Raw genomic sequence first — 22,586 nt, 5'->3', positions numbered from 1 at the left:
GTATATTTTGATCTGGTGATACGCATTTGTGAGTTAGTTTTTTATTATTATTTGTAAGTTAAACAAAGACTGTGAAATCAGTGCTCATAAAGTTTTTAACATTTGGTTTTTGATACCTTAATTTGAAATGGGACGTGGTAAGCGTTTAACGAATGAAGAATTAGCAGTAATCAAAGCATACAAAGATACAGGCTTATCTAATCGGGAAATTGCGAAGAAAATTAAAAGATCTCTAATAGTGGTTAACAATTACTTCAAGATTGGCGTTAATTATGGAGCTTATAAGGTAAGTGGTGGCAAAAGTAAAATTGATAATCGTACTAAACGAGTTATTGTACGTCGTGCTGCTGCTCAGCACATGACTGCATCTCAAATTCGTGCTGATTTACAATTACCTGTATCTGTTCAACGTGTGAGACAAATCTTACATGAAGATCCAAACACAGTTTGGAAAAAGCGTAAACCAAAACCAAAACTTATTACTCTCATAAAAAAGTTAGATTACAATTTGCGAAAGAACACATGTCTTGGCAAGAAGAGTGGCATCAAGTTCTCTTTAGCGATGAAAAAAAGTTCAATCTAGATGGTCCTGATGGCTATCAATATTATTGGCACGATCTTCGAAAAGAGAAAGAAACTCGGATGAGTCGTAACTTTGGGGGTGGATATGTTATGGTTTGGGGGGCTTTTTCATTTGCTGGAAAACTTCCACTGGCATGGATTTCAACAAAAATGAATTCACAGGACTACATTGACTTATTAGAAATAAGTTTACTTGAACATGGTGAGGAATTGATGGGTGAAACTTTCACTTTCCAACAAGATAAGGCTACTATCCATAATTCAAAGCTTACAAAAGCTTGGTTTAGAGAAAAAAATATTCACGTAATGGAATGGCCCGCACGTAGTCCAGATCTTAACCCAATTGAAAATCTATGGGGAATACTTTCTAGAAAGGTTTATGGAAATGATAAGCAATTTGAATGCACCTTGGAGCTGAAAACTCGTATCAGAGAAGCTTGGAATGAAATATCTATAAAAACTATCCAAAATCTTGTGACTAGTATGTTAAACCGCATATTTGAAGTCATTAAAAACTCAGGAAGCTATACTAAATGAGCGTAAAAACAAAATATTTTCTTTATTTTTTGTATATAACGTTAATGAGGCAAATTCAATTTTCTCCACAAATTGAATACTTTTAATTTTTTTTCCATTTGGAATTAATTAAACATACCAATTTATAAACTTTTTAGTTGTAGTAGAAGTAATAAGAAATAAAGTAGATTTCATAATTTTTTACCTGCGATTTTTGTTAAATTAGAATAAAAAACAAAGGTGAGGCTAATTCTATTTTCTCCGCTGTATTTTGTTTGTCTTAAAAGATAACTTTATAAAATTGATGTTATAGTGTCACATATATATATATATATATATATATATATATATATATATATATATATATATATATATATATATATATATATATATATATATATATATATATATATATGTAAATATATATATGTGTGTGTATATCTGTACCTCGGAGGGATACAACACTATGTCCATTTTTTTCCATATTGACTTTATTACAGAGTTAAAATCAGCTAGAACCGGATATAGCATGTTTTATATATATATATATATATATATATATATATATATATATATATATATGGAATTACAACTTGTATACCTCTACACAGCCTGGCGGATTGTTAGTGAACTAAGAGTACTTTTGACAGTTCTGATGAGTTTACATACCGTGCGTTCGTTTATACCCACCTGGTGACTTGCGGTTAACTGGAAGTCACTTTCCCGTTCTTTTATGGGTACTTGAAGTCACCGTAACTTACCACAAGCGTTCTTTTATGGTTACTCGGTAAGTTCAGTTACTTCCTCATCTTACCGTAGTTTGGACTTCGGCGAGATCGGTTGACATGCGCAGTGTGTCATCTAGGCGGCGCTTACGTGCTGTCGCCCTGGCAACCTATTCTCAGCAGCCAATAGTGTCAAAGCTTCATAGCTAACTAACCGAAAGCGTTCGGGAGACACAAGTTAACTGCAACTTACCAGGTGGGTACAAAAGAACGCACGGATAGTTGGATGTATTTTAAGTCATAATATTTGCTCTTTTTTAGTAATAGTAAGAATAATGAACCATAATTCTCGTGGGAGAAAGATTCTGGAACTATTGAAAAGTTCTAAAAAAGATTCTACTACAGGTAAGCTATTGTTTTGCTCATTATTTTTAATGATATACTTAACCTCAAACAGTTAATGTAATGTTTTGTTATGAACCTAAACTTCAAAATATTATGTTTTACATGTAATATTATAAGACTTGTTTTATTTCAGAACCAAATCATACAAACAGCAAGGATGTTGAAAATGAAGAGGATAATGGAGATGACTTGCGTTTCGACGAAGATGATGATGATTCTGATCGGGACAATAATTATGAACCTCCAAGCTCTGAAACGGATTCCAGTGATGATGTCCCTGTATTTAATGAAATACAAAATGAGGCCAGTAGAAATAAAACTAGTGCTAAAACAAACTTAAATGGACATGAGCTACGTTTACTTGAGGAAGACTTAAATTTGATTGCAGAAAATCAAGTAGGCCTAGATTTGCAAGGAACAGTAGGCGTAAGGAGAAAAGTGAAAAATAAATCTATTTCTACTCAGAGAGGTAAAAAACGTGTCGTTCATACCAGTGAATGGGCATGTAATTTCAGAAACGTAAATATTCTGCAGGTGAAGAATATATTAGTAAAAAGGGTAAAGTTGTCCCTGCCAGAATTATTAAACCTCCTTGTTCTTGCAGACTGAAATGTTCTGAAAAATTATTACAAAGTGACAGACAGGAGATCTTTAATGCATACTGGAGTCAGGAGAAGGGAAATGACATAAAACGGCAATTCATTGTTTCATGTGTAGAGAAGCATAGTACTGTCCGTTCAAGAAAACGAGACCTTGCCTCCAATAAATCAAAACAAAATACTCTACAATATTATTTTACAGTAAAAGGCATACGAACTAGAGTATGTAAACTTATGTTTTTAAATACACTATCTATATCAAACACCGTGGTAGTTAATGTTTTGAAAAATATTGAACCAGGTGGAATTGTAAAAATCGATCAAAAGGGTAAGCAAACTCCCGTCAATAAAACACATAATGACACTGTTGAAAGTGTAGTAAGACACATCTCTTCCTTCCCAAATTATAGCAGTCATTACACTAGGGAAAAGAGTGATATGAAGTATTTGGGTCCGCACCTGAACATAGAGAAAATGTATGAACTGTATGTAGAGGATTGTAATGAAAATGATTTCAACCCTTTGTTAATAGCTAAAAAATGGCTCTACTACAATGTGTTCAACAAAAAATTTAAGTTGAATTTCAAACCACCAGAAATAGACACGTGTGACACATGTGATTATTTTCAAGCAAAATTAAAAAATAATAATTTGACTCTAGATGAAACAAATTCTATTGAGGAAGAACATAATGCACATCTGGATGAATCTAAATTAAGGTATGATTTAAAAAGCGAGGACACCAAAAGGGCTAACAATACCCTTAAGGTATTAACGGGTGATCTTCAAAAATGTTTGCCGTCACCCCTTATAACAAATTGCATAAGCTTTTACAAGAGAAAACTTTGGACGTTGAATTACACCCTTTTTGATTCTTCTGATTCGTCAGTCCATTGTATTATGTGGGACGAATCCAAAGGAGCTTGTGGCGGAAATGAAATCGGATCTGCATTACTGAAATGGGCAGATACCGTCATTCCTGGCAGTGACATTGAAGAAATCATTCTGTGGTCGGATAACTGTTACGGCCAGAATAAGAATATTGGCCTTATTATGTGTTTCTTTTGGATACTCAATAAGTATCCTCAAGTAAAAATCATCACTCAAAAGTTTCTACTAAAGGGCCACACGCATATGGAGGCGGATACTGTCCATGCACTGATAGAGCGGAAGAGAAAAAAACTTAACAAAATGACAATTCTAACGCCCTGGGATTGGCAGCAGTTAGTCAGACAGACCTCAATGAAATATACTGTGCATAATAGGGAACTGGAAGATTTTAAAAATTTTAGGTCTTTGTACGATGTCAAAACATGTGAAAATCCACCCTTTGTTAATAGAAAAAAATATGTCAACAAAGAACAAGTTCTTCTGTCAACCTGCGTTCAACTGCAAGTAAAACAGAACAGCATGGAAACTCTGTTTTTGAAAAGTAATTTCGCTGATGAAAACCAGGAGAATGACCTTGTTAGGTTTCGAAGGCGACACCTTACATTGCCAAACGATTTGCAACTGGTAACACCAAGTCCAATACCAATATCACAACAAAAGTATAATGATCTATTGGCATTACTACCATATGTTCCTACAGTTTGCCATGACTTTTATAAAAACTTAAAGCATACTAGTAATACCACTAGTGAGTACCCTGAAGGAGACTTACGTGATGATGACTGAGTTTTTTGCATCTAAAATACCATTTTAGTTACATACATAGATGTATTATTTGTATTTGTAAAGAGAATTATAAATAAAATAGTTAAATACATTTTGTAAGTCAAATAGTATTGTGTTTGTTATTAAATATCCCACATTAGGTCTTATAGTACAATAACTTTATTAGAGGGATACAACACCATGTCCATTAAAAAGTGAAAAAAACCCGTAAAAGGTTTTTTTTTATTTTATAACAACTGCATGATGTAAATAACAATAAATAGAATGTTCTGGTAAAATATTGTTTCAACATCTCAATAAATAGCTGTGCCAATAACACTTTTTGTTGAAAAAAAGTTTAAAACTCCTCTCCTGTAAAGTTGTGAAAATGGACATAGTGTTGTATCCCTCCGAGGTACAGATATAATTTTCCCAATTGAGGAGGTTTTTATGATTTTGGGCCATAATGAGGCAAACCCTCCAGCCAACTATGTGTGTGTGTGTATATATATATATATATACATACCGACAATATATGTATGTAGTACTACATACGTATACGTATTATTATATTTGTGGGTATAATACACTGTTAATCTAAAAGGTTCTTCGCGGTTCTTTGAAGAACCTATAAGTTCTTGGAGAAAACTTAAGGTTCTTTGAAGAACTCGCGGGTTCTAAATATTATTTACTAGTTCTTTGAAGAACCGGCGGGTTATTTACAAAGAAGTAAAAAGAACCCTCAAAGTAAGAGATTAAAGAACCCTCATTTAAGGTTCTTCAATTTTTTTTTTTAATACGCCATGATATTTTGATATCTGCATGTTTGTTTATTTGAAAAAAGTAGGGTTTTTAAGCTTTTAAAAAAAATCTGGTTTGATTTCTTCAAGAAAGTTATTTTTTGTTATATACATATATTTATATAACTAATATAGCATACACGTCAACATATATAGTCTATATTATAGAATCCCTTGTAACATTTATTAAATGGGAGAATATTTGAATTGGAGCGTTGATGATGTTTGCTTATACTTAGAAGTAAAAGGGCTCCCAGAACTTAGAAATAAAATTATTGGTTAGAATTTTCATTTTTTTGTCAGTCAATTCTAATACTATGAACTTTTTAATATTTATTATTTCTTTTTCTCCTTAATTTAGTTTTTTGAATTCAATAAATATGGCAGCAAAAAATAATGTTGTTTGCTTTACATGTTCTACATGTGGTGTTTGTAAATATTCAATGCAAAAGTATTTAGAACATATGCATATTATGCATGAACATACAGCTGGCTATGTTGTAGTTTGTAATATTGATGGCTGTCCTGCTTCTTACAAATCTGTCAAATGTTTACGTGAGCGCATGCGAAATAAGCATACAGTATGCAAAAAAAATAATCGTACACTTGAAAAAAAATCATAATTTTAAAGATTGTATCAAAAAAATGAGTTTTCCATTAAAATACTTGAAATTTTTTTTTAGATATCTTATCAAGTATTGTTTAAAGAATTTCTTTGTGCATTAGTGAATTAATTGCTTTTCATACCTATTGAATTTTACGCAGTTGATCTAATAATGTATAAAATTGACTGCAAAAAAAATAATCGTACGCTGTCAAAATAGGTCGTTATTTTAGCATAAATCGAGCAAATTGAACGATCAAACTAGTTAGTAAAATTGAAAATAGTAATTTTTTAAATACACTTTCGTTCTAGAAGTAAAATATAGCGTTTCAGCAAAATGGTGTCAAGAAAACAACGTTTGTCTCTCCATCAACGAAGCCTCGTAGTTGATTTGAAAAATCAAGGAAAATCCTTCCGTCAGATCCAAAAAGAAACAGGAATTCCTTTTACGAAAGTGTCTTCAATTTTTAAGAAGCATAATCTGATTGGAACCGTTGCTAGTGTGGCTGGGAGAGGACAAAAACGCAAGACCACCAGTGCAATTGATTGCAATATCATCATTAATGTGAAGAAAAATAGATTTGTTTCGGCAGTTAAATTAGCTTTAAAAGTTCAAGAAGGTCACAATACCACAGTAACCCCTTAAACAATTAGAAATCGTATTAGAGAACAAGGATACGGAGGTAGAGTTGTTCGAAAAAAACCTTTTTTTAACTGCAAAACAAATGAAACGTCGATTAGAATTTGCAAAGAAGTACGAAAAAATACCGATATCATATTGGAAAAAAATTTTGTGGTCAGATGAGTCAAAATACAACCTCGTCTCATCGGATAGAGTTCAGAAAGTGTGGCGAAAAAAAAGAAGCTTGTAAATTAAGTTGTTTGCAAGGTAGTGTAAAGCATGGAGGAGGAAATGTGATGGTTTGGGGTAGTATGAGTTGGAAAGGAGTGGGGATCTTGACATTTATTGATGAAAAAATGGATGCTTCAATGAATTGTGAAATTCTCAAAGCCAACTTGCGACCCTCTACTAAAAAATTGAGAATGGGAAACGATTTTATACTACAGCAGGATAACGATCCAAAACATACCGCTAAGAAAACGAAGGTTTACTTTGAAACAAACAACATTAATGTTTTGGAATGGCCATCTAAAAGTCCAGACTTGAATCCTGTAGAAAATTTGTGGTATATTTTGGACAGAAAAATTGGTGACCGAGCATTTAAACGCAAAGACGACTTGAAAGAAGCTATAATTAGCGCATGGGATAATATAACAACAATAGAGACTCAAAGTTTAGTCAGCTCAATGCCAAATAGTCTAGCTGAGACCATCAAGGCCAAAGGAGGCCCCACTCGATACTAACTTTCATGAAATTTGATTAGTATGACATTATTTTTTAACTGTACGATTATTTTTTTTGCAGTCAATTTTATGCATTATTAGATCAATTGTGTAAAATTCAATAAGTATGAAAAGCAATTAATTCACCAATAGACAAATAAATTCTTTAAACAATACTTGATAAGATATCTAAAAAAAAGTTTCAAGTATTTTAACAGAAAGCTCATTTTTTTGATGCAATCTTTAAAATTATGATTTTTTTTCAAGTGTACGATTATTTTTTTTGCATACTGTAGTTCTACTTATTATGATTCTCAAGCAACTTTAAATGAGTGTTTAATGTTTCCACTTTTGAAGTATTGGAAAGCCAAATTTCAGAAAATTTTATTGACGAAAGCAACTCTGATGATTTAGTAGTTGATATAGCTAACAATAATTTAGATATATTTGAAGCTAATTTATCTATCTCCCCATTAGACAAGTTACTAAGCAGTTTGCAGAATCATTTTCCAATGTTTATTGTTGGAATAGCAGAGAAACACTCCATACCATCTGTTGTCCAAGTTGATGTGGCAAATGAAGTTCAATCTTTTTTAACATATTATAATAACAGTTTCTGTACAATATTAAAAGAGCAATTATGCAAAAACTTTAAATCTACTGACAATTTATATGAACTATTGAACAGTCATTTGCTTTTAGATCAAGCTTTATCTGTTGTCAATTCTAGAAAGAAAATTATTGCTTTTAGTAAGTCTAAATTAGACCTTATTTTACCAATTGAAATTAATTTGTGTTGTATAAATGATATTGAAAAAAACTCAGCTAATATTGAAAATGTCATTAGTAATGAAACTTTCAGTGAAAAACTAAATATAAAAAAAGAAACTTTTCAGTAAGTTCCTATATTACCATTGCTTAAAAAGTTAATTGAAAAAGAAGAAGTATGGAGTTCTGTTAAACGAAAATTAGAAAATGACCATTCTAATAAAACAGATTTACTTTATTCATATTCAGATGGTTTTATTTGCAATAATCATAACGTTTTAAAATTGATGAATTCGAGGTTTGCAATCCTATTGGTGCTCATCGCACAGTGCACAAAATTTGAATCTAATGGAGCCAACTGAATTCTAGGAACAAAAACCCGTTTACCACCAGAAACACCTGTCAAAACCTTTGCTTCAATATAATTAGTTTGAGGAGCACAAACTTTCCTTCAAGTGCCATTGCATAACCCAGCTTTTAGTTCTAAATTTCTAAGTAGCATAATTACACAACAAATTTTCAATTTTAAACAATGAGGCGGCATTCCCAATGTTTGACCTTGATTATTATTAATTGTCATTGAATAAGCCAATCTGACAGGAAACTGACAACGTTTAAGAACAAAAGGTATATTAGAATCTGATGGAGCCAACTGAATTCGAGGAACAAAAACCCGTTTACCACCAGAAACACCTGTCAAAACCTCTGCATCAATATAATTAGTTTGATGAGCACAAAAATTCCTTCGAGTGCCATTGCATAACCCAGCTTTGAGATCTAAATTTCTAAGTAGCATAATTACACAACCAATTTTCAATTTTAAACAATGAGGTGGCATACCTGAAGGAGTTAAGCTGTTCAAAAACTCAGCAGGAAAGTTATTTCTTTCATTAAGGTCATCAGTATTAATTTGGTCTGCACTTAAATAAATTTTAACCTAACCCGGCAGACATTCAAGCACTTCTGCATTGATTAATAATGAATTAATATTGGTTGGTGTTAAAATCACGCGTTTAGAATAATCATTTTGATCAGCATCTCCGAGAATCATTTCAACAATCGATTCATTTTCTCTAATAATGCACTGATTTGGTATTTCAATGCATCCTTTAAAAGGATCCTCCTCTCTGACAGGTATTGTTCCATTCCCAAGTTTGAGTAGCCATTGGGAAAACTTACCTTCCTCACCTTCTGCTCTCATATTTCCAGTTAATGCAAACTTCTGCACCCATTGCCAATGCAAAGAACATTTTATACACGATTCCACTATTTCAGCTGGTTGTCCTCTTTTCACAACAGGCAGAATTTGCCTAAAGTCACCACCAAAAAGAATGATTTTTCCTCCGAACGGAAAGTTGTTGTTGCAAATATCTTTTGCATTACAACCTATCAATTGCATTTAAGGCTTATTTAGGTATCATGGATGTTTCATCAAGCAAAAACAAACTAATTTGTCTTAAAAAATGCCCGTGCATAGAGTTAGGAGTTATTTTACATGTGATATTTTCCAATATTGGAACAGGAAGTTTGAAAAAGCCATGCAATGTAGATCCATTTGAAAGAAGAGTTGCTGCTATGCCAGTCCATGCAGCTGTAGCAGATTTAAAGCCTCTACTTATGGTTTCAGCAATCAAATAATTATAAGTAAAGATTTTTCAACTACCAGCTGGTCCATCCATAAAAAACAATCTAGAATGTTGATTTTCTACACTTGGTTGCTCATTCAGTGCAGCAAGGATAGCATTACATACATTTAATTGATTGACATTAAGCAACAGTCTCATTATATTGTCTTATTTTTATACCTAACATACATATTTAAACACATTTTTAAAACAATTATATAACACATACTAACACATACACAAACAATAAAAAAAACACTTTACATTATTATAAAAACACATTGATAAAACAACTATAAAACAACTATAAAGCATTTATTACCACATACACATACATATCAAAAAAGCATATATGCAAACAATAAACGTGTGCAAACAAAAATTTTAAAAATGGTGCGAGAAAATTTGAAATGAATCAAAGTAAACAAAATACATATTTACAAACAATACTCTTTACGTTCTTTTTTTTCTTCATAAGAACTGTAATCCTCGTAATAAAATTTAACCTTTGCATACAATAACATGTGACATGTCAGTGTTGGCACAAAAGTTTAATTTATTTTTCTTAATTTTCTAAAAAAGAACAAAAATAGTCAATAACATCAAAAAATAGTAATAACCATTTTATGGAAATAGCATTAGTATAACTTTATAAAACATCCATACCCCTTTTTTGCTTCTAAAAAATAAATTAATAAAAATAAGACCGCTAAAAGAAAAACTAAAACAAACAAAATCTAAACGATTTAAAAAATCAAAATTTATTCTACTTAAAATCCTTTCTACTTTATCTAATAAAAATTTGTGAACTGTGGCAAATAATTGGAATTACCTATTTGTGGACACGTAGTGCTGGAAGAAGTAAAGGAATGTCGTCGGAAGATATTAGAAAAGAGTTAGAAAATTTTAGTCAATCGACGGTCGTAGATTGGAATCAGTTTTGTCAAGACATAGCTGTTAACTATTTCTTGAACAACCCAGTTTAATTAGGTGGTCCCGGAAGAATTGTTGAAATTGACAAGTCCTTATTTACAAAAAGGAAATACAATCGTGGAAGAATTGTTAAAGACCAATGGATTTTTGGCAGTTATGATGTCACCACAAAAGAAGGGTTCCTTATACCTGTTGAGCGTCGAGACGCTGCCACTCTTAAACCAATCATTAGACAATGGATAATGCCTGGTACTGTGATATGGAGCGATATGTGGGCTGCGTATGGAAATTTGGCAGGACACGGCTATCAACATGGAACAGTCAACCATACATATCACTTTGTAGACCCTATTACTGGAGTTACAACAAATAGAGTTGAGGCAATGTGGCAGAGAAGTAAATCAAAGTTCAAAGCAATGTTCGGTTCTTCTAATCGAGAAATGATTCCTGATTACTTGGCAGAGTTCATGTGGGCGCAAAGATTTAAACATGACGGTTTTTTTCATTTTTGGGAGCAAGTTGTTGATATCTATCAATTTTGATAAGAAAAAAAATTGTTTCATGAAACTATTATTATTATATTTATTTAATAAAAGACGAGAAAATCATAAATCAATGCAAAAAATTTTATTAGAAGTTTATAAGAACTTATATTAAATTTATTTATTAAAACAAACTAATTTTGGTATAATTAAAACATTGCACATTTCGTTATTTTAATTGCAAAATCGTAGTTAATAAAATAAAGAAGTTAATGACTTGTAACTAATGACTTTAAAACAACGATGTTTGCGCAAGAACATTATAATGCGTGATGACAATAAAAACCAGGTTATTTAATAAACAAAACAGCTTTACGAACAAAACTTAAGTAAACTGGTTAAGTTTAAAAAAGATGGCGAATATTAGCGTTTTTGTATGTATTTTTTCAAAACTTCGAGATCGAGTTAGAGCCCTTTACTTTGATGAAATTTGTTGTTGAATACCTTTTTTTTTTAATTTAAACGACGATCTTTCAGAATCTTCAATTAAAATCTGTAAGTTCGGAGGAGGTACGAAAGTGTATTACAGCTATTCCACGACCGTCTCACAAAAAATGATAAAATTAAACCAACCCAATATAGATAATACTATATATCAGTAGAAAGCTCGACTTCTCCTCTTTCAGAAAATATATAGCTTATTATAGTATGCCGCTATTATAAAAAATAACATGGGCTGAAACAGAAGGTAAAAGTAGGCGTTTTTGCAATAATTTAATTCATTTTTAATCACCAAAGTTAAATTGAACCTGTAAAAAATTCAAAACTGTCTTGCTCATTGCAATAAGGTTTTTAGCTGCACTAATCATTCCTACTTATGATAAAAACATACTTATTGCCATACGAATTCAGAATACCATTTGTTTTAATCAAATGCTATTACCACTATTGTCACGCTGTGACATGTCACGCTGTGACAATTAGGGTACCAATCGTTTTATTTCTTAGACAACCAGTAAAACTTAGGGTTTCAAAAATCCAGCGCAATGAGAACTCAATCTAGTACATCTAAAAAAATACTAACATGTTTAAAAAAGTAATTAGCTCAAGTTATTTTTAGAATCTTTTTATGTCACGGCGTGACGTCACGGCGTGACAATTTTTTAACAACATTTAAAACAAAATTTAAAACTGCTAAACTGAAACCACAATTGAGTTTTTATCAACTTTAAGGACCCAGATTACTGAGCAGCCTACTTTCTTTTACATCATCTACAAAAACTACAAATTACAGGTATGTTTTGCATAGGCAACATTTGGAGGATGAATGCTCAGCTATCCTTGAGGCTCTCTTTTGAGATACATAGAGCCTCTCTAAGGGATAACTGTAACTCCATTGAGCCTTAGATGTAATACGTGCATCTCCATAACTAATGTGTTGCCTTTTTTTTAATCTTTCAAGGGTTTAACATGCCTCTTACTCATGCTGAGCGTCAAAAGAAATATCGTGAAAGACAGTTAGAAAAGTTTGGCAAAAAAGTAGTTAAAGAAAAAGAATCAAAAAAAAGAAAAGAAAGAAGACTCGCTAATTTGGAGGCTGAACGAGAAAAAGAAAGGCAGCGAAAGAGAAAGAGCAGACAAAAAATAGCAGAATCAAAATCTGTAGCTGTTACATCACCCCCTTACAAATCTGCTAGCACTCTTGGAAAAGCTGTTAAGAGAGCCGAGTCAGCACTACCAAAATCACCCAGAAAGAGGGCTAAAGTTGTACAAAAACTTTTAACAAAAATGAATGAAATCCCAAGCCCAGAAAAAATAATTAGTAAAAATGCATTAGATGCTTTAACTGTAAAATTGGTTCTTGATTTTTACCAGCGTGATGATATATCCCGTCAAGCACCCGGTAAAAGAGACACCATTGTGGTGAGATTAAAGAACAAGAAAGAAACTGTGCAAAAACGTCATTTGTATATGAATGTTAATGAAGCTTATGCTGTTTTTAAAAGTGATTATCCTGAAGAATCAGTCGGAAAATCAAAGTTTGCTAGTTTACGCCCACCACATGTGCTTTTGTCTAGTTCAATGTCAAGAAACGTTTGTTGCTGTCAACAGCATCAAAATATAATTCTTATCCTTGAAGCCTTGCACAAGTTTGATTCAAATTTTCCATTGTATTCACATAAATTTCCTCTAAGCATTGTATGTGATGGTGAAAAAGACATTTGTTATAATAATATGTGTACCACATGTAAAAATGCTGCAAAGTTTCATAATCTATTTCTTTTGAATGAAATTGACAAGAATAAATGCATTACATGGTACCAATGGGAAAAAGTTGCAGAAGGTAATGGAAAGGAATATATTAAAAAAATTGAAAAAAAGGGAAGAGTTGATGATCTTTACAGCAGCTTTTCAAAATCTTTACCTTCATTTCTTTGGCATTATTTTATTAAACAGAAACAATCAATTACATATCGTGATCATAAGGTCCAACTTCAAAGTAATCAAGACACAGCCGTTCTTCAAGTGGATTTTGCTGAAAATTTTTCAACTTTGTGGCAAGATGAAGTGCAGTCAGCACATTGGCACAAGAAGCAAGTTACTGTTTTTACTGCTGTATTTTGGTACCAAAATTCATGCTCATCAGCTGTCATAGTTTCAGATGATTTAAGCCATTCAAAAGAATCTATTCTTGTATTTGTTCATAGTTTATTATCTAAGCATATTGAATCAAGTGTTAAAATACTACAGGTTTGGACAGACGGCCCAAGCAATCAATTTAAAAATCGTTTTATTGCATCAGCAATACCCTGGTTGGAAGAACAGCATGGTTTAAAATTATTCTGGAACTTTTTCGCTGCTTCTCATGGGAAAGGACCAGTAGATGCTATTGGTGGGACCGTTAAAAGAATAGCAACGCAAAAAATAATCCAGAGAAAATGTATGATAACTGATGCCATAACTTTTCATGAAGCTGTTAAAAATGAGACTAATTTCAATGTCTATTTTGTTTCTATGGAAGATATTATAAATACAATAAAAAAATTTAAAATTGATGAGTTATTTACAAAAGCACCAGCAAAACCAGGAATATTTGCAGCGCACCTAATTCAAAACAATAATGGTAAAATAGAAATGCGACCCTATTCAAGTGCCAAGTATTTAGTGAAACAACTTACGTCTTCAGACGAAATCACCAAAAAACTTTAAAACGTTGTATATATGACAGCAATATAATATGGACGCGATTTGACACTGATATAGTATGGGCGTGTTCGGCAGATTGCTATGTAAAAACTATTTTTATGAAGATGTAATTATATATTTGTCTAATACTTCTCTATTTAGTTTTAAATTTATTAAAAACAGCCCATTTACCTGGTTTATAATTACCCAAATGTGTCTGGTCACGCTGTGACGTCACGCTGTGACGTTTACCACTAGTTAATTAAAGGTGCACCTGTTTGAAATTTAATTAAATAAATGTTATTTAGCTATAAAACTTGTAAGAGTAATGTCTAAACTTTTTGTTTAATGCCAAGTTAATAATTCAGTTCATCTATATTAGCTGAATCGCGATGTTGATCTAAAAACTAAAAAACAGTGAGAGAATTTTGGTCACGCTGTGACGTTTTATATTTTCTCGCATGAATAAGAGGCTAATATATCCACCCTAATTTTTTTTCTTTTTTTTTGTAGCACTTTTTACGAGCTAACAAAATAGCAAAAAAAAATTCTTTTTATATATATTTAATAATAAAATATTGAAGGCTAAAGGCAAAAAAAAAGACGGTTGTCACGCTGTGACGGTCGTGGAATTGCTCATTAGCGCCCTTTATCTAATAAAAATGTATATATAAATATTTTATATACTTACTTCAATTATAAGTTGATCTTCACGATTATTATTTATCTTCATATGATTCTTTATGTAATATATCTAAACTAGTAAATAAATTCCGAAAGGAAGAAAGTTTTAACTCGCTTCATGGATCTTTCTCCAATGGCCGCGTGCATTTTAAGAACGCGCTCTTTCAAAGCCTAGTAACTAATGACGAAACGACGACATTAAGCATTAAACGTTTCTGCACTAATTATATTAAGATGCATTTAATTGTATTTATATTAATAAAGATATATTTATTTGGCTATTTTAATTATAAGAGTTTTATATTTATATATATTTAAATATCTTATAACTTGTGTTTATCTTATATTTAATTGATACCCAGTGGGCACTTTTGACGTCCTAGGACGTCCAAAGACGAACAAATCTGGTCCGGATTTCCGCGACCAAATTAGACGTCCTTGGAGGTCCAAATTAGTCGAACTTCGTCTTAATTTTTAATTTGGACGTCTACGGACGTCGAAAGTGTTAACACGCTTGCGCGAACTATTAACCGCAATTGTAATTGTGTTTTTGAGTAGCTGTTATATAACAGCGTGCAAGTTGCAATATTGCTTGTTACAGTTGCCTACTCTGTCTTTCTACACTATACATTACTTACAGTTGATCATTCTGTCTACCTGAAAAGTTAAATAATGGAACGCAAAACGTATGCGAAAAGATTTCAAGGAGATTCAAGTGAAAAATATCAAAGGTACAAGTATATTTTGAGTAAAACAAAGCCGAATTTATTAGCATTTATTATAAATGCTAGTTGAAAAACTACATAAATGTATAGTATATAAAAATATATTTTAAGTAGTATCTAGATACTACTATAATCTAATAGACTAATATATATGTAGATATTTTAATCTCTAGATTAAGCTCTAAATTAAAATATCTACAGATATATTATTCTATTAAAATAAAATATCTATAATAAAACTATATGATATAGTTTATGTATAAATATTTAAATCCAGTAGACTAAAATACCTTTAGGTTGTCTACGTGTTTTAAATACAGCTTCCATGTTTTTTTCCCTCCTTGAAATTTTAAAGTATCTATTAAAAATATATATTAGTATTCTCTGGTAATCTTAATTCTAGGAGTCCTTGAGGTAAGATTCAAAAGATATATCTAATTTAAATGATGTATATTTAATTCTAAAAGTGTTTCAAATTTCAACTAATTTCAACTTCATCTTTTGTTAAATTTTCATTTTAACTGTATAATAATAAATTATATATATATATATATATATATATATATATATATATATATATATATATATATATATATATATATATATATATATATATATATATATATATATATATATATAATTTAGGTAGTATCAACAAAATAAAATAATAATAGAAAAACAAGTTAACGCCCAGGAATATCATCTTTTAAATAATCTAAAATAGTATAAATATTAAGTATTTTAACCTTTCTTGATAGTGTCATCAATTTCACATTCTATTTCAGCAGATATCGCATCTACATACTCATCTTTAAACTTGGACTTAGCGAGATTAATAATTTTATTGCCCATGGCAACCATCCATTGGTGGAGTTCTTTATCAAGGTCTTTTCCAAATCTTAACTTCATTTCATTTATAAACTTTAAATAAAAATTAAAATGTGACTAAAGTTAGACACACAAATCAAAACATCGAAAAGGTTTTACAATCAAAACGATTATATTTTCATTAAACACTTTTATTTCCATTAATTTATCACTATATACAAAAAAAAATTATATACAATTTAAATAAATGATAGATATCTAAAAACAGTAACTTTTTTTTTAAATCTATATAAAAATTAAAGTAAACTTAAAAACTAACCAATCTTGCAATGGAAAGCCATGGATAAATAGCTTTTATATCAACTGTGGAATTCAATTCAAAATCCTTTACTCTAGTTGACCAACTGCGCTGTTGTCGATCAAGCAGCATATTGATGTCTGGGCGGAGCTTATTACTTTCAGTTTACATGTCATGGTGATGTTTGGCCACAGTTGTTTCATCTTCACCAACAGACAGTATGTTTGGCTAAAAAGTAATAAAATCCATTATGACAATAAATATTTTGTTGATAAAGAAAATTTACTCATTATTGTTCATAACAAGCTAGCTGAATGTTAAAATAAAAATGGTATATATATATAAAATTACAATATTACCATAGCTCTAACTTTCCTAGTACTGAATTGAATATTGGCATCTTCCTTTCTTTTGCACCCTCTACCTTGTTGTCCAAATTTTCTTTTGTGCTCAGCAACTATGTCTAAATGTATCAAAGGGGCTTGTTCTTTCTTGAATTTATTCTTCAAACTTTCTAGTAGTGAAGGCTGTCATTTATAGGATAACATACAGATATAAAGAAAGAAATGTATTTTTAAAACATGAAAATATAAATTTAGAAATCTATAAGTGTGTGTGTATATAAATGTATACACACACACTTGACACATGCCTGTCGAAAACAGTTTAGAATAGCCCCTGATGTATGTATGTATGTATGTATGTATGTATGTATGTATGTATGTATGTATGTATGTATGTATGTATGTATGTATGTATGTATGTATGTATGTATGTATGTATGTATGTATGTATGTATGTATGTATGTATGTATGTATGTATGTATGTATGTATGTGTGTATGTATGTATGTATTTATATATTCATTGCGTGATCTCCCTAAATTAGTCCTTAAATGTACTACTCCTTATGGGCTCTTCTTGTGGGACTTACTTGATGTATGTACACTTTGCTTTGTCAATTAATAAATAAAAAAAAAATAAGAAGAATAATAAAAGAAAAAAACCAACACAGACACCTAACTGATTTGGAGAAGAATTATTTCTTGATGGAAAATCACTCAAGTAGGGATATTTACTCCGAATGGAGGCAAGCACATCTGAATATTGAGTACTTGAAGGGTACCTATAGAAAACTCTTGAAGATTAGTTATGACAAAAATTTTAGTTGTAAAAATTTGGTAAATTTTAGGCAAAAAACTTGATGCTTACATGGTATATTTACTTATATCATCATATAAACATTGCAAAAGCTGGTTCTTGCAACTGTTTCTATGAAACTGAAGAAAGCAACCATCTTTAGCATCTAGTGCTGCATTATCTGATGGGGGCAAAATAGGAATTTGACAGCGCAATGGCCATGGCTTCATTGTTCTAATCAATGACTGGACGTTACGTAAATCATCACATTGTACCATTGGTTGTGAGTCATTCATAACTTCTAAATTACTAAAAAAAAAATTGTCTATTTTAATCAACTTGGAAGAATAATTACAACCTAGGAAATAGGAACAAACATTTATCAATCACAACAATTAGGGTGCATCCAACTCCACATAATTGCAAAAATAGATCTGTCCCTATTCTTAACACTTTCTATTGGTTCTCACAAACAACTCTGCTAAATAATTTTAAAATTAAATAAGATTGTGTGTGGGGAGGGGGGGGGGGCAGCAAAGTCCTAAAATTAGCAACAAGACCCTTGTGAGAAGCAATAGAAGAATTTTAAGAATAGAGATAGATTTATTTTTGAAAGTATAGGGCGTTGGATGCACCATAACAACAATTTATCAGGTACAAATTAAAAAAAGTAAAATAATAGTTATCAAGTTGTTCACTCACTTAAAATTATTGATTGGTCGTGGTGCAGATGGAATTAAAAGGTTGTTAATTATCTCCAATAGCATGACTTGTTTACGCATTGTCTGGCATAATCTTGACACCATTGACTCTGTTAACGACACCAACGTTTTTCCATCAATATCTTCCTCTACAATCAAATTTTTATATAAATTGTTACGTATGTGTTATTATTCTAATGTAACTTTATATTAAATTTATTTTGGGCACCACATTACTGGTCATCACGCTCAAATGATATACTTATAGAGCAATCACATAAATTGTTGTATCAATAAACAATTTAGAAAACACTAGCTTTGATAACAAGCATAAACTTTAACAACAACCTTGTAAAATCACATTGTTGCCAGTTAACTCAAAAAATAACTGACTGTCAATGACGTGCAATGACGTGCAAAGAATTGAGAGTTGGTCAAGTTTAATTTCAATAATATTGTATTGAAATTTGTATATAAAAAGTTCTAGCTGATTTGTAAATATCTGGAAGATATTTACAAATCATTCAACTACAATGAGTAATTTAAAAATGGGGATTCCCGCTATTTATAATATTCTCATTATATTTATTATATTTACTAATTAATTTAATAGAATTTAAATGAAATTAATTTAAAGTTAAAGCTAAAAGTAAAATAACTAAAAAATGTAAACACCAGAGTAAAACTTTACTACACAAGCAACAAAGTTGTTAAAATAAAAATAGATATTATAAAAAAGAACAGTATCTAAGTGTAATATAAGAGCAACCATCTTGCAATACATAAACGTCAAGTAATTGGTGATCACAAACATCTGATGGAAAGCACAGTATCAATGTTTCTTCATCTTTCACTCTAAATGCATGCAAGTGTTCAGAATATTTATCACAAACAAGCAATTTGCCAAAAAATACCCAGTGATGTCGAAATCTTATTATATGATAAATTTTGAAAAATAATGGAATTTCTTCAGCATGTACTAAAGCTAAAATTACTGTATCATTAACATGATACTGGATTCCATTACTAACAAAAGTACTACACTTCCAGACTGTTTCTTTATTATCCGTAACAATATAACCAAAATTAGTCAATAGTTTTTTTTTGAATGCAAGCTGCTAAACTATCAAATGTTATAGAACAAAGATTATAAGTTTTCTCGCTTTCATGAAAATAATCTAATGATGCTATCTCCCAACATTGTCGCAACTGATGTTGTTTTGCAAGTGAGTAAGCAATGTTTTTAAAATTTGGAATTGTAGAAGCCAACTTTTAAAAATATAAATGCTTTGCTTCAAAACGCATACACCATAAATATCGTAGTGGCCCATAATCATTAATAAGTCTAGTGTAATGAAGCATAAAATGAAACTTAGGTGTAAATTTATTTGGAAAATATTCAACAAAATTCTGCAAAAAGTGCTCTACTAAAAATTGCACATACGGAAATACAGCCATGGAAATTTTCGGAGCAAAAATGTTATCAGCTATTTCTCGGAGCTGTAGATACAACAACCAGTACGTATTAGACTCTGATACATGATTGACAATCATAAATGGCAACAAACGAAAGATACAATATTTTTGTGAAGCCGAACCGATAAAATTAATTGATGAAGCAGAGCGTTCAACAAATGGTACTGGCTTATTCATTCTATCATTTCTTCCTATTTCAAAAATGTTGAGCTCTATATTCACTTGCTGTATAAAAATTACCTTCTCTTCTGTAAGTTTTAATAACAATAAACTGATTAATTGTGGAATTGTACCTTCCATCATGTCATGCATTATGTCAGGTGCAAAAGATTGTGAAATGTTAAAATAAGGTAAATCTAAAAAAGGGCAACGTCTTTCAACACCATACATACTTGAAGAAATCTTACCAGGACCTAAAGTAGCTTCCAGGTGGTATAGATACATTTCAAGAGTGCGAATTGTTGTATCAAACTCTGAGAAAACTTTGTTTTTGTTTGAATACGAAGTCATACACTGACGACAAAAAAGACCCGAATTAAAAACCCGACGAAAACCAGCAACTGCATGCGACGACAGATTATCTGCTAAAATTGTTGCCAAACCTCGAAATAATTATATTGGCTGCCCATCACTTATAATTGACACTGCGTCATTTTTTAATGTTATTAAATCCTGAATTAACGGTTTTAATATTTCTTCGTATGTTTTATGTTTCTTAATTAATTTATCTTTTACAAGAATACATAAATAAATATTTTGAAGGGTAGTCCCTAAAAATGCAGATATTTCTTTAAATTGTATATCACACCTGGGGCCAATGCTATAAACAATTCGAAGTTTTTTTCGAGAAAAAAAATCTTTCGTAAAAACGCAATTTTTCACGTACGAAAAAAAGTTCGTAATCTCGAAGAATTTATCGCTGTTTGTATTTTTTTCGCCCATTGCTATAAAGCATAAAACGTAAACGTCACTGAAATTCACGAACTTTTTTTATCCGTAATATATAGGAGTAATATAATAGTAATTTTTATTGTAACTTTTATTTATTAGGCCTACTTAATGAATTTTATTAGTCATTAAGTATGCTGTACTGTCTATTCTATTTTTATGAATATTTTTAAATTCTAGTATTCGGTGTTTAAAAAATCTGTGTAAAATTAAAGTAGAAACATGAATTTAATTTTTTCGGATGAAGACTTAGATTTCGAAGTTGCAGAAAATGAGCTTCGCCACCGATTGCCTCGAGAGGTTGGTGTTTAAAACATTACTTAAAATTACTATATATATTTTTTTAATGATTTTTTATCGAACAAAATCAGAAATCATACTAAATATGCGCAGAAATTATATTTTTGTTTTGTTTTTCAATTTCATTTTAGTTTAATGGTCGCTTTTAACGAAGATGTTTCTGACAACGTTTTTCGAGAACAGTATCGAGTACCAAGAGCTGTATTAGATTTTTTAGAAACTAGGCTTAAAGATGATTTGCAACATTATACTAAGCGAAATAAAAGCATTTCAGTACGTTTCCAGATAATGGTATTTCTTCATTTTATTGGCACAAATGTTTTTTTTCATGTTCTCAGAGACTGTCATGGAATCTCTACCAACACAATTTATCGTATTATACACAGTGTAGGAGAAGCTATTTTCAATGTTAGTGTATTAAGTTAATAAAACTATTGAAAGTTTTACAATGTCATATAAAGTTGCTTATTATTTTTATTTTAGTGTGAAAATTAAAAACTAAGTTTAGTAAAGAGAAAAATTGTTATCTTATAAGATTAGATTCGACAAGAGATCATAAAATGGCCGAATGATTGCTCCACTCTTCCACAAAAGTTTATGGAAATCGGAGGTTTTCCGTGCGTATGTGGTGTTCTGGATGGGTCTCATATACTCCTTTCTAACCCTCCTCAAGCAGATGAAGATTCTCTAATCAATCGCCATCATGTCCATAGCATAAATGCAATGGCAGTATGTGGACCCGACACGTCCATATTTTATGCATCGACCAACAGTCCAGGAAGGTGGCATGATGCACATGTAAGCCTGTCACTAAGTTATATTTTACAACTGTTAGTTCACTAATGCTGGGTATTCAACTAGTACGTGACATTCTTCGGTATGTTCATATTGAACATACTATTTGAACTATTATGATTGCTAATTAAAATGTAACTTAGACTAACTAATATAATGTATTATAATGTAACTTACAGTAAATTTAAATATTGTGATTTTACTACTATTAGGTTCTAAGAAATTGTAACCTATGGAACAAGTTTGAAATTGGAGAGCTTCCATTTAATGGAGCTGTAATTTTGGCTGACTCTGCGTACCCATGTCGAGAATGGTTAATTCCACCTTTTTTTGGTGATCCAGACGGAGCTCAAAAACGTTTCAACAAAGCACAGAGAAAAACTAGAAACATAATTGAGCGATGTTTTGGCATTGTCAAAAACAGGTTTTATGCTTTGAAAACTGGAATTCGTTTGCATAAGGTCGAA

General features: G+C 31.0%; 3 protein-coding genes and 2 pseudogenes across 5 annotated transcripts; 4 read left to right on the top strand and 1 right to left on the bottom strand.

The window, feature by feature from the left end:
* Window positions 1–22,586, top strand: part of LOC149880836 (uncharacterized) — a 331,517-nt pseudogene that overhangs the window by 295,793 nt on the left and 13,138 nt on the right.
* Window positions 1,721–2,847, top strand: LOC149880842 (uncharacterized). Its single transcript, XM_090069280.1, has 2 exons — window positions 1,721–2,228; window positions 2,362–2,847. Exons 1-2 carry the CDS (start codon window positions 2,159–2,161, stop codon window positions 2,835–2,837), a joined length of 546 nt encoding a protein of 181 aa, XP_089925406.1. The 5' UTR covers window positions 1,721–2,158; the 3' UTR covers window positions 2,838–2,847.
* Window positions 5,237–8,277, top strand: LOC149880841 (uncharacterized; annotated as a pseudogene). The gene is made up of 3 exons (XR_016445788.1): window positions 5,237–5,561; window positions 5,645–5,860; window positions 7,525–8,277. The product of XR_016445788.1 is annotated as an uncharacterized LOC149880841 (transcript).
* On the top strand, window positions 11,630–14,369 carry LOC149880840 (uncharacterized). Its single transcript, XM_090069800.1, has one exon. It carries the CDS (start codon window positions 12,510–12,512, stop codon window positions 14,247–14,249), a length of 1,740 nt encoding a protein of 579 aa, XP_089925926.1. The 5' UTR covers window positions 11,630–12,509; the 3' UTR covers window positions 14,250–14,369.
* On the bottom strand, window positions 16,387–20,666 carry LOC149880839 (uncharacterized). 2 transcript variants are annotated; one of them, XM_090069619.1, is made up of 6 exons: window positions 20,484–20,666; window positions 18,602–18,749; window positions 17,972–18,208; window positions 17,120–17,885; window positions 16,782–16,988; window positions 16,387–16,555 (listed from the first exon to the last, which is right to left on the bottom strand). In XM_090069619.1, exons 1-4 carry the CDS (start codon window positions 20,584–20,586, stop codon window positions 17,690–17,692), a joined length of 684 nt encoding a protein of 227 aa, XP_089925745.1. In that variant the 5' UTR covers window positions 20,587–20,666; the 3' UTR covers window positions 16,387–16,555; window positions 16,782–16,988; window positions 17,120–17,689. The 2 variants fall into 2 exon arrangements, with proteins under 2 accessions (XP_089925745.1, XP_089925746.1); XM_090069620.1 differs by lacking the exon at window positions 20,484–20,666 and adding an exon at window positions 18,949–19,043.

This window comes from Hydra viridissima, unplaced genomic scaffold (assembly GCF_058129835.1).
Source record: "Hydra viridissima isolate aposymbiotic clone 2 unplaced genomic scaffold, HvirCarnegie_v1 scaffold_12, whole genome shotgun sequence".
Lineage (NCBI taxonomy): Eukaryota > Metazoa > Cnidaria > Hydrozoa > Anthoathecata > Hydridae > Hydra > Hydra viridissima.
The sequence above is the reverse complement of the archived record's forward strand: the minus strand, read 5'-3'. Positions and strand labels throughout refer to the sequence as shown.